This window comes from Ornithodoros turicata, unplaced genomic scaffold (assembly GCF_037126465.1).
Source record: "Ornithodoros turicata isolate Travis unplaced genomic scaffold, ASM3712646v1 ctg00000955.1, whole genome shotgun sequence".
Taxonomy (NCBI): domain Eukaryota; kingdom Metazoa; phylum Arthropoda; class Arachnida; order Ixodida; family Argasidae; genus Ornithodoros; species Ornithodoros turicata.
This window is the reverse complement of record NW_026999426.1, coordinates 152,215-171,200: the sequence shown is the minus strand read 5'-3', so window position 1 is coordinate 171,200 and position 18,986 is coordinate 152,215. Positions and strand designations below refer to the sequence as shown.

Sequence of the window (18,986 nt, the reverse complement as noted above, 5' to 3'; positions counted from 1 at the left end):
CGAAGTGGGCAAAGGAAAATCTCTAATGGCGGCGACTCTAGTTGGTAGTGGCCTGATTCCTTGGGAGTCGACGTGGTGGCCAAGGAAATCGAGCTCCGAAACGCCGAATTCGCTCTTCGCCGCGTGAATGATAACGCCGCTGTCTTGTAGGCGGGAGAAAAGCGCGCGTAGATGTTGCTCATGTTCTGCAGGAGAGCGGCTTGCGACGAGGATATCGTCAATATAGGCATAAACAAAAGGAAGCCCGCGGATGATGTTGTCAACGAACCTCTGAAAGGTCTGGGTGGCATTCCTCAATCCGAAGGGCATCCTGAGAAATTCAAACAGGCCAAAAGGGGTGGTAATGGCTGTTTTAGGGATGTCCTCTTCGGCCATGGGAACCTGGTGATAGGCACGAACGAGGTCGATCTTGGAAAATGTATTGGCGCCTTCCAGCTGTGCAGCGAAGTCTAAAATATGGGGGATGGGGTATCGGTCTGGAAGCGTCTCTCGGTTCAGGGCACGGTAGTCGCCGCACGGGCGCCAGTCGCCGGTCTTTTTCGGCACCATATGTAATGGCGAGGCCCACATGCTGGATGATGGTCGAATTATGCCGAGCTCCAGCATATGATCAAACTCGGCTTTCGCTACTTGGAACTTTTCGGGTGCTAGGCGACGCGGGCGGAAATGGACTGGTGGGCCACGGGTGGTGACGTAGTGGAGGACGTCATGCTGCACAGGCTTGGTCCAGTCCGGCGGTTTGGTAAGAGCCGGGTACTCCTTCAATATGGAGGCGAAGGGCAAGTCTGGAGCACAGCAGGACGAGACGCGCAATGGAGAAATAGGCAGTGTGAGGCCGTGAACAGATAAGGAAGTGGTACGGTCTATCAGGCGCTTCCCGTTGACATCGACGAGCAGCTTAAAATGATTCAAGAAGTCAGCTCCCAGAATTGCTTGAGTGACGTCTGCTACGAGGAAAAGCCACCGGAAATCTCTTCGCAGCCCGATATTTAGGGTGAGAGATTTCTGGCCGTAGACGGGGATAGTAGAAGCGTTAGCGGCCTTGAGGGGAGAAGCAGGGTTGTCGAGATCGGGAAAAGCTGCTGCTGGCAGGAATGACGCTGACCTCAGCCCCTGTGTCGACGAGGAACCGAGTGCCATTGGCACGGTCGACGATGTGAAAGAGGCGGCTGTCGTCAAGGCCGGGTCCACTTGCCGCCATTAGTGGGAGGCCGGCGGGTTTCCCGTCCAGGTACAAGGAAGCAGGCAATGATTGGCGTTCGCACCAAAGCGACGGTGGTACCAGCAGAGGCCACCTGAACTGTCCGACCGAGAGCGCGATCGGCGTTCCGACGGGGGGCCTCGGCGGTGTCGAGGGCGGCGCGGACTTGGGGATCGCGGGCGGGTGACAAGTGACGCGACAAGCTGCGTGAGGTGGCTGATCTGCTGCGCCATCACCTGAATGTCGGGTGGAGAAAGGGGGGAACGATGGTCGGCCTGTGGCGGAGGAGTGGCGTTCTGTAAAGCCGCAGGTCGCTCAAGGACGCTGACTTGGTGTGGTGAGGCGACTTCCATGACCGCGTCAGCAAGGGAAGCAAGCTCGTCCAGGGGTAGGTTCGACGCGGTGGCCAGAACCATTTGGACGTTAGTTGGCAGGCGTTGCATGAAAAGTTGGTGCAGGAATCGGTCACCGGCTGCGGAAACGTCGTCTCCCAAAAGCTGCTTCATCCGACGTAAAAGCTGCGTTGGACGCCTATCGCCGAGCTCTTCTGCAGATAACAACTGCCTGAGACGTTCGCGGTCCGATGTGGAAGTGCGTTTGAGCAAAGCAGCCTTAAGTCGGTCGTACGGGTGCTCGGGTGGTGGGGAGGTGATGAGATCGTGCACCTCTTCGGCGGCGGTTGGAGACAGAGCCGAGATGACGTTGTAGAACCGGGTGGTCTGGGAAGTGATGCCGGACAGATGAAACTGCGCTTCGGCTTGGGCAAACCAAATGGCTGGATTGCGGTCCCAGAATGGAGGTAGTTTGACGGCGACAGCGGTTACGTGTGGTGATGATGGCGCCGCGTTGTCGCCTTGAGACATCGTCGGAGAGGGTTGGGATTGTTCGAGAAATTGTTCGGGTCACCAATGTAGTGCTAGAGGCACAAGACAGTACACAGACGTGAGGAAAGACCGGCCAGCCGAACAACGGCCCGAGCTGGCTGTGCAGTCGTGTTTTATTACCCGCGCGCCTTGATCATTGGTGCGCGGGGGATGATGATGACGATGCTGCTACACGTTAACCAAAAGCAAGGCGACTGTTCCGTCGAAAACATACCAGTGGACACATACAGATAAATCGTTGATCGAAGACGGAGGCAGGGAATAATGACACCGGTACTTCTACAACGCGTGGAGTCTCGTGTCTTGATAACACGTCAGTGCTCTCTAACCTCACTTATGGATCTGCCCTTAGGCGGGGACAATGTGCAGCAGCTGCGTGACTGCACGCCGGACGACTTCCAGGAGGTCATCAACCTGGTACATATGGCCACAAAGCCACTTCACGTCAAGAGACTGAAGAAAGCACTGAAAGAGTGGAAACCACAGCCAGGTAAATCGGAAACCAGGTAAACAGGGAACCAAATTTTGAAAAAGGGCAAGATCTTCATGCACAACGTGTTGGCACGCGTGCGTGCTACATAATGGCAGTAGAGAAAGCCGGCAAGAGTTCCTTCGTTGAGTCAGGCCTCAAAGCCCGACCTCACAAACAGAGAAGTTTACCAACTATTTTCTGTATTCTCCGTAGGCATTCCTAATCATTCTAGTAGCGTTCACGAGCCTCCTAAATGGAAACAACGATCGCATTGGCTCTTGTGGGAACGCCCAGTTCTCCCTATGTATAACTGCGGAGAAGTGGAGGACAGTGAGGTAGAATTGCGAGCGGTTGTATTCCTACCCAGAGACTTGACTCAATCGACAGTTGTGCTACCGCCACATAAGCCTTTCTGTCGTTTCAGGAAATCAAAATGTATGTGTCAGCCTAGGAATATTAACGACATTATGTTACAGTCTCGGCAACCTACACTGCGGCAGATGGAGCAAAAGGGGAGCTTCACGAACTACTTCGACGAGCGGATCTCCTCTCGTACCACGACAAGTTCACGCAGATAGGTGAGTCAAATGTGTGTGAATGTCGCCTGATTGTTTCTTTAAAGCGGAACTAAAATTTAAAAACAAGTTGCTATGAAATGAAAGTTAGTGTTTGAAAAACATGTTTTTAACCGGGACTGCTATGCTGTGTGGGGTGGAAAGCCCTTGCACGTGCATCATAAACTAGACAGCACAGATTCACGAGTGGCAACAACATACACTTCTTAGTGCCGAAGCAAGAAAACGTCCGGCATAATAGAGGTTGTAGCTGCGCAACGAAATCGAGTTCTGAATTATCATCGGAAGTACGCAAACGAAAGTAGCGTGTAACGCAATTTGAAGCGAACTTGTTTTTGCATCTTACTGCCCCTTTAAGGCAAACAGCGGACGTGACGTGCTGCCTTCACCAATCGCTGCCAGGTGGGTGGGGTCACTGGCACGGCTGTGTGCTCGCGCCGGCGCATACAGGCAATGAAAGCAGTGGACGAGCAAATTGGAGTACCGACGAAGTAAGCAACGCAGTTGTGAAGTTCGATTGAAAAAGGAGGGCACGGTAGTTTGCAATTTGTGGAATGAACGAAACGTGCGTCCTATTTAGAAAAACTCCTTGATTGTTGCAACGGTTGCTTCCCTCCACTTTTGAAAGCAGTACGGTTCCGCAAAATGGGAGAACTAGCTTCGCATCGTTCTTTAAAACTGCCTATGCATGAAACACTTGATATATTTCCAGTCTCCTTATTTTAGCTTGACCCTACTGATGTCAAATAAAGTATTCATAGCGGAGTTTGAGCCCCTGTCTGTCTGCCTCTTCTTCTGGATCATCCGTCCTCATGAAGTTGAGACGGCTACAGAAGCGATGTCGACAATTGTATATGATACTTTTTTTTCGTTGACTGCCACGTTTCAATTGTTGATCTTCTATACACAGGTCCAACAAAGCTTACAGAACATGCGAGTGGTGTATTTTTTCCTCGGTGCCACACCCTAACGGCGAGCGGAAACGGGCTCGTTTACTCGTTCAGAGCTGTGAGTGAGTGCCCTGATAGCGACACACTGCGGTAGTTTCGGTATCGCTTGAATGCGCTCGAAACGTGGTTTGAATTGGTGTCGCTGCCGGCGCACTTCTCCACCCGTCTTAACGATTGAACAAGACTACTTTCACCTGTCGCTAGGGTTGCGCACCGAGGGGGAAATATACCGCTCGCGTGTTCCGTAAACTTTTGTAGGGCCTGTACTTCTACTCTCGCGACTAAGCATACTCTCGTAAGAAGCTCCGAAGGCGAAGCATCGCCGACGCTGGCCAAAGAACCGCGAGGAATGGCCGTGTGCGGATGGGACTCAGTGGCTTTCTGACGGGCTGACGTTACTACACCGGAACTCGGTGTCTTTCTGTCGCGAAAATGTTGTACACGGGTCTCATTTTGCAGCGCGAGCACCGCCATGTATCGCGGTCGACGGTATCCTTCCTGATATTTCTCGGGTTCACTCACCTTTCAGTGTCTACTATAGCACCCGTAATCGCAGGCAATCCCGTTCAGATTGTTTTAGTAGTACTTATATGACGCATGGAGTCACGTGTCTTCAAACCTTTACCTTCCTTTTGGAATTACCCTTAGGCTGGGACAAGGTTCAGCGGCTTTGTGACTGCACGGCGGACGAATTCCAGGAAGTGACTAATCATGTTGGCATGGCCGAAAAGCAACTTCACGTCAAGAGATTGAAAAATGCGCTGGGCCAGTGGACACGACAGTCAGGTAAATGAACCACCAAACTTGAAGACAGGGCTACACCTTCGTGTACCCCGTATTAGCGTTCGGTAGCGGTGATTACTAGCACACTGAAAACCGGTTAAGGGTATCGGCGTTGGCTGAGAAATCCGGCCTTGCACATAAAGCGGTTGACCAGCTAATTCCAGTGTTCATTATGTAATCCAATAATTAAGCACATGACTTCAGTCCCGAGAGATGTGCATGGTGGACCTCAAACCCGTTGACCGTCATGCCTCCCGCATTTCCGAGCCATACGCGTTTCGGGATTCGCACAAACGAAGTAATACACGACTATTACCTTTTGTTATGAAGCTTGGGACGCAGGTCCTCATTGTATCGGAGAATCTTCTCTTAAATATGTTCCGGGTAAGTTGGGGCGAAATGTTACATGCCCTTCTACTCAAATTCTTCCTCTTCCTGGTCGAGCATGCTCACGTATCCGTTATTGACAGTTCCCTTATGCTGGCAAGTTGACTCTATCTTATCTTGACCAACCATTTTAAATCTCACTCCTCGCACGTTGGTTTTGTATCGCTTACTATGAACTTACTTTGCAGCCGTAACGATGCCCATTGGGCGAAACCAGCGGGAGCGTGAACTCCACGAGCTACTTCAGCGAGCGAATCTGCTCGCCTACTACAACAAGTTCATTGAGAAAGGTGAGCCAAAACGCGACTTTGTGTTGCAGCAGATGCTTCCGTTATTTTTTAACGGTTAAAAACGATGGTTTCTGAATGATTCGCCGAACGATTTATCTGAAGCCAGCCTTAATAGATCAGTGGCAGTGTGGACACGTCGGACCATTTTGTCTCTGGCTTGAAACAGCACGAGCCCTTATGCGACGTCCATATGCGTTGGGTGGTTCGTCCTCCAATGCGATTTTAGCTAAATAGCTTGAAGCATGTGCTGATACCAAACGTGACAAAGGTAGCTGATAGGTGAGCAAATTGTGGACGAGCTTAGGATAATAACGTCTCGCGAATTACATTCCCAAGTTAGTTTAACGATCTACGACATTCTGGAAACGTGCTACGGCAAGAAGTACCAAAAGAGAGCAAACTATGCACGGCATACGTTCATGGGCTCAACCAGGTCTACCTGTACGGATGGATTCTCAGAACGTTACCAACGAAACCAAACAACAACGAAACCAAGCCAAATATCATGCCAAGCCGGAGCACGGGCAAAGCACGAATGTGTCGTCGACACAGGCAGTGAAACTAAAAATTCACTTTTTCGAAAAACCGCGAGGAGTTTGGGATAACTATTTTGCACACATAATCAGTGTTCCCTTATGAACACATCGTGTGAGTACCATTTCATTCTGTAACACTCGGAAAACGGCGTACCTGAGCTTTAATGTACACCGGGATCTTCGTTAGTGATTGATTGGAATTTGTAAATCAGGTCCCGTTGTTCCCTGGCTTTATCTGAGCTAGAGTTCACTTGAAGAATAAAAAGAGCGACGTCATTTATTGAATGACCAGGCTGTTTGAAATGACGAGAAACCGGAAGATTTGGCTTTTTGTTAAAGTCCGACCGGTGGTTGTGGAATCTGATCCGAAAAGACAGTACCTCGTTTCACCTACGTATTGTGCGTGACACGCGTTGGCACAAATGACGTTGGATCAACGTCTACCAAAGTCACTATGAATCTTGGCGAAGAAACTAGAGTTTGAGCTATTAACCACGTGGACTCTGCATTAGTTTGCATATTTGGCTGTCCTGGCCATGTCATCTCCTAGACTAAGCACCTTTCATAAGTTTTCGGGAGCGCATACTTTATTCTCGGACATCTGCGTCTTAATGCTTCGTATTGCCCACCATTAGTTAAAAATACTATGTATGTTGCACTTCCTATACCGAAATTTGAATATGCTTCTGGGATATGGGAACCTCATCAGATTAACTATGGACAAGCGATAGAAGCTGCACAAAACAGGGCCACTCGATTCTTCTTAAATTACTACTACAATCAGAGTAGTGTTTCCGATATGCAAACCGATCAATCCCTTCCTACGTTAGCTCTGCGAACAAAGAGGTCGCTTCCTTCAAAATTTTTATAACAGTCACTGGAGCAATAACTTGTTGAGCAGCATCTCCGAGGCTGGACCTTCAAGGTTAAGTTAAAACATTGCAACCACGATTACATTATTTACTCGTTTTTCGTTTTTTTGCCCCATGACCAAGTGCTGGAGGGAGCTTCCACAAAACATCGTCACTATCAAAGATCCTCCGAAATTTAATAGCTCCGTGAGAAGGCTTTTCTGTAGCGTGCCACCGACTGTTTCACTTGAGTGCTTCGTGTTGGTTTGGTGCGTCTGTACTTGACCACCATAAAGTGTTTTATATTTACTTGGTGCTGCTGTATTGCTAAGTTTCTACGTGACCAGTATGTGTATAGTATTAGTATATTTAGTATTTTATATATAGCTGAACAACTTTTCTAATGTTTCAGTCAGTAATTTTCGCAAATTAATCTGTAATACCCTAATTTGCATAGTTGATTGTTGATAGTTGAGTTTTCATATTACCTAGAGTACCCTGTTGATATGTCTCCTTTTGGAGTTATAGGAGTGTATGCGTAGCCAGTGCCACCTCCGTTACGTAATGCCCCTCAGCGATCATCAGACTAATGACCAATACATAAATAAATCCAGGGGGCTATTTCACTCACTTGTAGAGCAATGAACTTAGTAAATCTCACTCGTAGAGCAGTGCCTTGCATGCTCTATAATGCATGCTAGTAGTAGATCGTCTTCATGAGATTTCGCACGTGTTTAACGTAAGTGTTGAACTTGATCGTAGGCTGGGTCAGTGTGCAGCGGCTTTTTGATGCGACGAAAGAAGAGTTTCAAGAGGTCGTCGACAGTGTTGGCATGGCTGAATACACATTTCACGTCATGAGATTGGAGAACGCACTGGCACATTGGCGATGGCACACAGGTGAGCTACGCACCATTGAACTGAGGCACAGCACTAGGCCCTCGTGTACTCCATCTTGACATTCGTGCGCCGAACATGTTGACATAGAGAATGTCGATATATTTTTCTTCGTTGATTGAGAAGTTACACGCTCACTCACCCTGGGATAATGCTCTCTGTCCAAATTTTAGGAGCTGTTACTTTTTTTTACTATCGCTCTCTGTTCTGGCTATCGTCGGACTGAGAGCGATTGCGCTCAAAAAGTCATCGCGCGTTATGGTCCGCTGCTTCGAAAGCATGATGTTCAGCTATTTTTTTCCGATGGCATGGCTCGTGAATATAACTGTCAATTATCATCAATTTGAGTGAATTGGGCACGCTTTTCATATCGGTGGGGTAAAAAAGTGACATTTACTTTGAAAATTTCCGAGTTGAGTTGTCAAATGTTTACATAGTTAAACTTATGGTACATGACATTCACATCAGGAGGCGGCAAAAACAAACCTAATAAGAACAAACGCCGTTGATCGCATGATTCTAGGTGGCGTAGCTTTTTATTAGAATTCAATGAGACGTTTTATGGGGCACCCAGTATAACCTACTCAATGTTCATTATTTCGAATACGCACAATGCAACGTAGGAGGATTCACAAATGCGCGCTTCATCTCGATGCAGGCTAACTCGGAGGTGTTCATAACGGGGAGCTTCACGTCAAGATGACAAAATGTCCCATATGCCACTTGGAGACCGCCTGTGCCCGTGCGACTCGGTAGCTCCACCCACAGATAATCTTACCTAATCTTACTGCAATCGGAAAATGCGGGTTCGAATGCAACCGATGGTGTATTTCGTCTATCTATCACGCCGAAAGACCACTATCACCTTTAACAAATCTCTGCCACGTGTTTGCAAAAATAAAAATAACATATATTGCTCAGCTGACGCTGCAATATTTTAGCCCATCAACCCACGAACGAAATCACATCACGCCGTAGGGACTCACGTGGCAATGCTCCCTTCATTGACCGACAGGTTTCACCCGGGGCTGAACGCGAGCAGCACCGCTTGCGGGTAGTTCCTGGTTTCGGCCGACTGACAGTATAATTGCCCAAAAACGTTGCGCCACATGAACGCTGCCTGTTTCTGCGACTGTTACCTCGTTGGGTGTCGGTATTAGGGAAAGCTCCTACTACTACAGATGAGCCGATACACTCTCAATGGTAATGGTAATCGTAGGGTATTGGTACGCACAGATACACTTTCAATGATCATTTTTCCAACGTGCCGACCAATAGCCTATTTTCCAGTCCAATTTTCCAGTCCCACTCCGGCAAAGAAACAAAAACAACCGGAGATTTGCCAACTGCTTGAACAAGCGGGACTTGGCTGTTACAAGAAGAAATTCTTGGAAATAGGTGAGTCAAAATGATTAGCACAGCTTGCGCAGCACAAAACACACATGGCGGTTGTTGGTCTGTGCAGGCTATTCTAAGTGTGTATCCATGACCCCGTCTTTCCGTTGGAGCCTAAACACACTTTCAACCACATTCCATAACTTTTTTTGGTCACCATCACATTTAGCAATGGACTGATCCAAATATTGTTTCTTTGCAACGTCTAGCAGATTTCGAAGCAAATTATTGCATCGCTTATATCATGTAAGCAAGTCAAAGTTTGTTGGATGAGAGGGACATTCTTTGTACATATTATTTTGTGTTTTATTGATTTGAGGGCACTAGAAGGTACCCAAGATTTCTTCGGAGTATTTCGTTTTGGTAGCAAGTGTCCGACGAGATAATTTTGTAATAATCGATTGCGAAATACAAAAAAAAAAAAACATTTTTCTTGGGCACCAGAACAACCAGGAAACGAATATATCTCTGAAGACAGATATCGCTCAGCCTGAGCAAAATCGAAAAACGATCGAAAGGTCCCCAAATGGCTGACCGGAGTCGTATTACACGTTACATAAATAAAGCTCGTGGTCACTGATGTCGCAAGCAGCCACACCTTGTGTTAAGAATAATTCGTTTAGATTTGTAATAATATGGCCAATAAGGTTGTTTTTATGGGTGCCAGGAAATCTTGTAGGATGACCTACGATTAGTTGGAAACCATTGGTACTACGTATCTCATTATATGCTTTTGAGGTAGGACTGCTGCTCATCAAATCAATGTTTAAGTCTTCCGGTAAGACTACGTTATACCTTTGAGACCAGCATGTGAACAGTACCCGGTCCAGCTCATCTAAAAAGTGTGTGACAGAACTTCGCGGCTATGTGGCTATGATCAGCAGGTGTGAAAATTCAGGAACACACCCGTGTATTGTGTAGTGAGAGTCATTCATATCACATAACCACTTTTCAGATAAAGGAACAAACGATGTACCACACTTCAGAATTTGCGAAATCAACACAGTAAGATCGTCAAAATGGCTGTTTATGCTTCTAATTTTCAAATGAACAGCAGAGAATATTGAATTTACCATTTCTGCCAAATCACATAACGTAATACCAGTTTATGGTTAATAATAATAATTCTACATACCATCTACAAACGAAAAAAAAAGGAAAAACACAGTTCTAACAGCCAGACCTACAGCAGATCACTGATATGGGTAATTCGATTAGCTTCAGCGCATTCATGACGCCTAACAACAACCTCTATGTTGTACGGTAGTATTGTAGACCACAATCTTTATTTAACCCAGCTCAACGCTTATTCAGGAAAGGACTGTGCATTTATAGAATTTAGAACATCGTTCGACACACTGTACCATTGCTGGCGAATAGCAAAAATTCCACGCTAATCGTATAATTCACAGATAGTGTCTTTCATTTCGAATTGCGTTACGTTCAAACGCCAATTTGAAGCTATTAGCGGCAGTAAGTCTAGCGCGGTGAATATCGGTTCCGGTGTGCCACATTGGTTCCTCTTGGGACCGCTGTTATTGCTTAAGTAGGTGTCTCGCACCGTAAAACCCCGAAATATTATGTCTTATTCCTTATTTATATCAATCATAATTCTGAAAAAAAAATTGCTCATACTCGATGATTCGGAGACGATTGTATTTTGCGCTGAAAAATAACAGGTTTGTGCACTATGAAATAATATAGCATGATGGCGTATGCACTTAAAACTCCACAAAACAGTTTTGATGACATTTACAAAGGAAAAGGTTCCGCATTAAGTGGATTACATTTCTTGCGGACATTGCAGAGACACTTACTCTTTGGACTTTAGTGTCTAGATGGTAAATCTACGAAGTTCGTGCAGTCCAGCTGTCACCTTGTTGATTGAACCCTACACCCCAGCAAAAAAGAAAAAAACAACTCAAGTAATCTCGTCTGGTCCTTTCTGTCCCCGTTACTGCCTAGTGCGTATCTACTGTGTTCCTCGTTCGGATACGAAAGCATACCGCAAAATAGAAAGGAAACGCTCATTTGCATGGAAATCCACGCTCGACTGACGAAGTAACCCATTTCGTTAATTTCTTCGGAGATCACTAGTAAGGGCAGTAGTGGTTTTTTTCGGTAACACGTACAAATGTGGGTATAATAACCCTCATGCGACGCATTCGTATAAGTTGTATTCATAAAGCCTCAGATGATTTTAATCCCAGTGTTGAAATTTCCCATAGGCGCAGACGATATGCAGCAGCTTCACGACTTGACTGGCGAAGAGTTCCATGAGGTCATCGACGGGGTAGAGATGTCCAGGAAGCCGATTCATGTAAAGAAACTCAAGAAGGTACTCGAAGAATGGACGACGCACGCAGGTAACTGAATGACCACCAAATTTGAGGGAAGGGATCCGTTTTCTTGCACATCGTGTTGCACACACTTGCCCACTCAATGATATTATTCCCTGTAGACTCAGTTTAGTGCGTGACGTAACAGCGACGCGTCGGCGCTGCTCTCGTGCTTGCTAGGCAAAAATCGCGCTTTCATTGACTCACTGGGTGTTATTTCATGGCAATTACTAAGGGCACGCCGCAAAGTGGTGTAGCTATTGCAGCTGCTACGCGGTACAGAAAGGGCAACGGTTAACCAATCCTGCTACTTTAGCCTAAGTCATTTAAGGCATTCAAACTATTGATTACCAGTGAATAGACGCGAATACAGGTTAACAGCTTCATCGTAGTTGGATTGGCTCATTTTATATCCCTGACATTGCGGTTTTAGCGCTTTTCATTAATTAGATTGGATAGGTGCGAGTCTGAGTCCGGTGCCTATATGTAAAAGGCCCGTTATCTTGTTATCACTGACAGCCGCCATGTTACCGTGTTGCCGTTAGAGTGAAGTGTCTGTGGAACAAAGTACGCGGGTAAGAGGGACTGGGGAGCTCGACCCGTTTTGACGCATTGACCATTCTTAAGTACGACGTTATAAGGCTGTTTTTCCGCTTGTATCTGAAATTCACAAAGGAAATCTGCTTGGTGTGTTCTTCTCATTCTAACCAGCATGAGGAAGCAAGCTCACGATCACGAATGTATCAACGATCACTTCTGCGGTTAGCGTGGGCAACCTGTAGAGCTCAGAGTGGCTAGTAGTATTACAATATGTCACGTCATGAATGCCACCCCAGACTGCCGTTGGCCCTAAATCTTATATATAATCTTCTATATATATATATATATATATATATATATATATATAAATAAAATGTCGCTTGCTGATTGCTGATGAAGGCCCAATAAGGCCGAAGCGGCTGTCCAATGCTGGTGTGGCGACGTTTGGGACTTATAAACATATATATATATATATATATACGGGGGCGTATGCTACATAGTGCGACATTTCTGGGCGTAGTGACATTTTCGCGCGTGACACTATATCTATTTGAGAGACGGACTTATGCTGCCATAGAGTGAATCACTTATGCCAGAGAAACCTACAAAAAAATTGTGGTTACCATTCACTGCGTAATAACATAAACACGGCCACGGAAACTTTCGTCTTCATGTGTTTCCTATGTGCAATGCCGATAGATGGAGGTTGAAGAATGCATGGTCATATTTATTTTGTTACGCAGTGCTAGGTAACCACAATCGTTTCGTAGGTTCCTCTAGCATAAATTATTCATTTTGAGGCAGAGGAAGTCTTTTCGTGATAGAGGTATAGCATCAAGGACGTATCACTTCCGGCACGAAAATGTGACTGACCTTTTATAGCATACACCCTGTATATATATATATATATATAATGCAGGGGAAAAAGCCATTAAAGGAACAAATAAATGATACTAGATGTGTTTGTAATTCAAACTTACAGATTAACATGGCTTCTATGGCTGCACGCAGAAAAACAGCTACTCATGGAACGATGCGGCAGCACGAGAGGACACGTGTTTCGCCGTGTTTGCGGCTCGTCGGCCCTGGGTAGCTGCGCATCGTTCCGAATTGGCAAACCAGGGGTCACTCAGCGAGCGATATACACCTGGGAGGGTGACTGAGCACTCCTCAATGGCACAGTGCAAGCCAGCGAATTATAATGCAGGGGAAAAAGCCATTAAAGGAACAAATAAATGATACTAGATGTGTTGGTAATTCAAATTTACAGATTAACATGGCTTCTATGGCTGCACGCAGAAAAACAGATACTCATGGAACGATGCGGCAGCACCAGCGGACACGTGTTTCGCCGTGTTTGCGGCTCGTCGGCCCTGGGTAGCTGCGCATCGTTCGGGATTGGCATCGTTCGGGATATATATATATATATATACTCAAGGATACTCATGGAACGATGCGACAGCACCAGAGGACACGTGTTTCGCCGTGTTTGCGGCTCGTCGGCCTGGGTAGCTGCGCATCGTTCGGGATTGGCATCGTTCGGGATATATATATATATATATACTCAAGGATACTCATGGAACGATGCGACAGCACCAGAGGACACGTGTTTCGCCGTGTTTGCGGCTCGTCGGCCTGGGTAGCTGCGCATCGTTCGGGATTGGCATCGTTCGGGATATATATATATATATATATATATATATATATATATACTCAAGGATACTCATGGAACGATGCGACAGCACCAGAGGACACGTGTTTCGCCGTGTTTGCGGCTCGTCGGCCTGGGTAGCTGCGCATCGTTCGGGATTGGCATCGTTCGGGATATATATATATATATATATATATATACTCAAGGATACTCATGGAACGATGCGACAGCACCAGAGGACACGTGTTTCGCCGTGTTTGCGGCTCGTCAGCCCTGGGTAGCTGCGCATCGTTATATATATATATATCGCATATATATATATATACGTAAACGTAGACATAAATATATATATATATATATATACAAAGTGAAAATAGCCGAAGCTCTCTAGCTGCACGTTGAGCATATATTTACAATTTGACCGTGCACTCCCAGCCAAGTACAGCTGTTTCGTCCTACTTGTGACTCGTCAGCCTGGCGTAGGGAAGCGACAAGACCTTGGGTCGGCACTAACAGTGCGTCTCGGCGAGACGTCAGTGTTCCACGGTGATGGCGCCACCTCTGGATGCCGCAGTGCAAGCTAGCAAGTACATATACAAAGTGAAAATAGCCGAAGCTCTGTATCTGCGCCGAACACGAATATGACATAAACAGTGTTTCTGAAGTTCGAGTGGTATGCCAAAGCAACTTTGGATTTACTGATAGCGATATCTCACGTGGATGATTTCACAGTAGAACAACAAGTACATTGGCTGCATTGGTACACACATTCACAGATCCAGCATGAGAGAGAACGTGTCCATATCTTTTGCTGCTTGTATAGGGTTATGGTTGACCCGTCAGAAAGCAACTTGTGCAGCTGCTATGCCGAAAGATGATGCTCCAAGCACCCAGAGTGGCTTATCCATTCCACTGTATCCATGCAGATGGTTTTTTGAAGCAGCTCTGCGTTGAGTGCTCATATCTGAGCAAAAAAGTTCAGAATAGCGATCAGAAACCTGAAAACTGAAAATTCTACTGGCCGAGATGCTGTGTTTACGCCACTGGTGTGGTGCTATGCTATGCTAAGCGGCAGAATGGAATGGGAACTGGCCTACCTCTCATCGAGTGGGTAGTGGAAAAACGCAGTATTTATCCTTCTTGAATCGTTGTCGGAACAAGCAAGCGAAGCAGACCTGCCTGCCACTTATCTGTCACTGAATTGAACTGCACAAGTATCCAAGAGGTTCGGAGTTTTTCAGAATCGGTATCGACAACATGTTAGGGGAAGGACACTAAAAACTATCCACAAGTCTGCTCCTAATTACGTATGTCTGACATTCATTATAGTTAACTTCAACTTTTTTTTTAACAACAGCTTTTTCCATTCCTCCTCCTAATCCGCGCTCCTAATGCTTCCGGATTAAGAGGAACATGTGCTTCCACGGCGTATGGGTGACGTGTGTGAGCATCTGCCACCAAGGCTGTGGCGCGTTCGAGGGGAGTTCCTACATTCGTCAATGGGGTCGCAAGCGATGCAGTGATTTTCAGAGATAATCTAATAGCAAACGTTATGGTGATTGACTTGTGGCGTTTTACTACATTTCGACTACACGTTTTCCAGGCACATCGCAAGTTCGCCTACCAATACTGGTCGACAGATCTCCTGAGACTGCGGCTGACAGAGCTGGGATGCATTCTGCCATCGACAGGAGAGACGTCGAGCAAGTGCGAAAGTATATGCAGGAAAAACCGTGGCTAAAGATGTGGCTCAATCCAGATACGGATGAGTCTGCTATGCATCGAGCTGTGAAGAAGAACGCGTTTAACGTCTATGCCCTTCTGCTGTCGGAGAAATGTGTATTCAAGAACACTGCCGAAAGTGATTGTCTTCGGGGCTTGAATAATCTCCAAAAGTCCGAACTCGAGCGACAAGAAAATTTCGTAACCCAATCCCAAGAATCTCACATCTATGCCCTCAAGAGCAGATCGAAGAGCCCATCCGCTCGTGAAGGATTTGACGAAGTTCTCGATAACTTGTATCGTGCTCTCGACAGCAGCGACTTACTCCGGCCCGTGTTGAACGTAGTATCAAGGGCCCCCTATTTGAGTATTCTCTTGGACTTTGAGCGAGAGCACACCCAGTGCATGACGGGCCACGGCAGTGAATGCCTCGGGATAGCTTATCCAGAAAAGCAAAGAATCTTTGTAGGAGCCAAAGGGCTCCGCGGCGGACCAACGCAGGCCACGAATGATCGCACAAACGAAGTCGCAGGGATCATGGTCCACGAGCTATGTCATTTTGCTCTTTCTCTGGTATACAGAAATGAAGCAAAGCCCTACCGGCACACGGATGCAATCAGAAGAAAAGATTACGCAAGTATCCTGGAGGACGCTAAAGCTAGAAAAGACTTGCATTATATCTTAAAATGGGTATTTAATGAGGAAGACAAAAATGAGGATGCAGAACTTATTGTTCGGGTACCTCATATTCTTGCTCTTGATCCTACAGAAGGCGACAAAATTCTCAGGAAACAAGTCCCGAAGCTTTATCAGTTCTTCAAAGAGCACGTCATCCCTGATATGGTACAGTGCATACGGAATGGTTGTCCTATAAAGGACATTGAGGAAATCAGGGAGTTCAACGGAAAATTAGGGAGGGCGTCTTCAACAGAGGATCTGAAAATAGAATTTAACACAACGCTTGACCACAGTGTTCTTGTACGTAAGCCGTTTGTTGTCCTCGCAGCATCAAATCTATCGTTCCTCGAAGTAATGGTTAATGATCTCGTGAGAAAGGAAGGTGTTTCCTATCTGTTTCTCGAGGCATCGCAGTTGAAGCAGGAAACATATGCCATTCTAAACGAGAACAAGTGCAGCTTCTTGCTGCTGTCGTGTGAGGGCAAAGCTGACCTCGAACGCATTCTCAAGTACTGGAAATATCTGCATCACATCACGGGCACGAACGCCATTCTGCTGACGTCAATAGCCAACCTGGTGCACTGTCGCCAAGAGGTTGAGAAGATAGCACTATCTGAGAGCGAAGTTCACGAAGACATACGGTGTGCTAGTTATGAGAATGTCACATCAAAGTGCAAGAGAGCAATTGTCGAAAAGTCAAAGATTGCACTTCAGGCTCCCGACCACCACTCTGATATTCACCTCATCCTAGACACGAATTGGTTTTTGAAAATTTGCGACGAGAAGACGTTTCTAACATTGTGCAGAAAAAATGTTCTACATTTTGGTCCACAGCTGAAGGCACTTAGCGAAAATGTAAGCAAGTGCTACATTGAACAAAAGTGTCGAAGGTCCGTAAAAGTGGATTTGAAACAGATCGAAGAACGTTCAAGGCACGACGCTTTCGCTATCCTCGGGTGCGAAGAGGAAACACTTCGGTCATATCTACCAAAACGGCATGCTCTGAAGCGAATGAGCACCTTGAACAAGTTCGAGGAAATCGTCATTCTGGACAGCGACGGTGACTACAATGATCTTGTTGACATGGAATACTACAAGGGGAAGACAGTCCACCTGCTAGAATTCGATGATGGATGCTTCATATGGAGAGAATCAAATGGCGCCCTTAGTCACCTTCCCATGATCGGTGAAGAAAACTGCTCAGCAATTTCTCTACATGAAAGAAGTGAGAAAGTCATCGTTGTGTCCGGAGACTCAGGAACGGGTAAAACCGTGTTGGCGACCCGGCTTTGCACAAAAATCAAGGACTCAGACAAGCAAGCATGGGTGATTCATGTCAGTAATTATTCGCAGGTGCAAGAGGCTATGACTATACACAGTGGACAAACTGGTGTAATTAATTTCATACCGTTCGCGAAGTTGTGTGGCGTATCAACAAGCGGAGTAGAGTTTGAACTGTTTCAGAAAAGCGTCACTGAGGGAGGTCCGTTTAACGTGTGGGTCATTTTCGACGCCCTTGACGAAATTCAGGAGACTAGCCAGAAAATTATCCTTGATCTCACGAAGGTCTTGGTGAAAGCAAAGCTTTCTAAGATACTGCTGTTCACACGCACCATATGTACAAATTCGATTCAAGATGAAATGCACGTGGTGTCTTTCCACATGAGTCCGTTCTCCGAGGACGACCAAGTGCAATTTCTGCAGAAATACACTGATCAAACGCCTTCATCTCTATTGGCTCCGGCCAGTAACACTCAGGCCAGTGGCAAAAGGTTCGAAAAGCTCCTTCACCAGGTTAGAATGAAGGATAGGTCCATTCTAGGCAATCCTCTTCTTCTCCGAATGATGGCCGAGGTGGGGCGAGGAGAAACTTCTGACCCCGATTGCTACGACTTGGTGCAAAGTATGTTGAACTCTCATAATTGCTATTTTCTGTTATCCGTGTACAGGTTGTTTGTCGAGTACAAATACCTGCGATATCGCAAAGAAAAAAAGAATGAGGATATAAGAATAGCCGCCGTCCAAGATGATGACAAGAGGTTGAAGTCGAAATTTTACAAGGACTATGGTCGTCTAGCACTCAAGGCGGTTCTCTCCCAGGACGTCCTTAAGGGACTGCTAAGTGAAACTGAGTCCCGTGACTTGGAACCCAGTGGGAAGCTAACGACGTGTGTCAAGGAGAACAGGCTAAAACACGGTCTGATACAGGAACTGAGCAACGATGTGCCTCGCTTTGTGCATCAGAGCTTCGCCGAGTTTTTCGCAGCAGATTCGCTCTTCAAGAGGGTACAAAAAGTGGATGCTAGAAGCCGTGAAGACATCACACGTATCGTTTCCAGGTTGTATGGACAATCTAGCTATGAGGGCATGTTGACTTTCTTGGATGGATTCGCAGCGGAGCAACACGCACTACAGAGCAGTATTATGAACAACGACACTGAAAGCGGTAAAAGAGCTGCAGAATGTGACTGCTCTCCGACGGTCTCAAAAGAACACCTCTACACGTCGCTGCGCTGCATGGTGATCAGGGCTTTCTAAAGTGGCTTCCGATTAACGAAGCACTGACAGAAGAGGATATGTTAGGTATGACACCTCTCATGTACGCCGATAAGACTCGCTCGTGGGAAAGGCTAGACACTTTGTGTTCCCGTAGTGTCGGTCTGGCTATCAACTGGTTTGATCAAATTCCGACGGCGTACGACAACATTACCACTCAACTTGATTTCGATAGTTCTATTTTACGCGATGTCGTTTACCACAGGCTCAAGGGACTTTTATCTGTCCTGCTTAGAGAGTTTTGCAAAAGTAAATGGTGTTCCTGGCCACCAGAGTCCT

The 18,986-nt window shown here is 46.4% G+C and overlaps 2 protein-coding genes across 2 annotated transcripts; one reads left to right on the top strand and one right to left on the bottom strand.

The window, feature by feature from the left end:
- Nucleotides 1–1,200: 1,200 nt before the first annotated feature.
- LOC135375899 (uncharacterized) lies at nucleotides 1,201–2,064 on the bottom strand. The gene has a single exon (XM_064608532.1). The coding sequence runs from the start codon at nucleotides 2,062–2,064 to the stop codon at nucleotides 1,201–1,203; it is 864 nt and encodes a 287-aa protein (XP_064464602.1).
- A 2,608-nt stretch (nucleotides 2,065–4,672) lies between these two features.
- LOC135375898 (uncharacterized) lies at nucleotides 4,673–18,704 on the top strand. Its single transcript, XM_064608531.1, has 6 exons — nucleotides 4,673–4,868; nucleotides 5,441–5,542; nucleotides 7,692–7,829; nucleotides 9,105–9,224; nucleotides 11,450–11,587; nucleotides 15,355–18,704. Exons 1-6 carry the CDS (start codon nucleotides 4,673–4,675, stop codon nucleotides 18,687–18,689), a joined length of 4,029 nt encoding a protein of 1,342 aa, XP_064464601.1. The 3' UTR covers nucleotides 18,690–18,704.
- The last annotated feature ends 282 nt before the right edge of the window (nucleotides 18,705–18,986 follow it).

Bases quoted from the DNA above. Each gene is read 5' to 3' on its own strand.
- LOC135375899 (XM_064608532.1), bottom strand. From the start codon at position 2,064: ATGTCTCAAGGCGACAACGCGGCGCCATCATCACCACACGTAACCGCT.
- LOC135375898 (XM_064608531.1), top strand. From the start codon at position 4,673: ATGACGCATGGAGTCACGTGTCTTCAAACCTTTACCTTCCTTTTGGAA. The intron at 5,543-7,691 runs GTGAGCCAAAAC...ACTTGATCGTAG, and splicing joins CAACAAGTTCATTGAGAAAG to GCTGGGTCAGTGTGCAGCGG. The intron at 11,588-15,354 runs GTAACTGAATGA...CACGTTTTCCAG, and splicing joins AGAATGGACGACGCACGCAG to GCACATCGCAAGTTCGCCTA.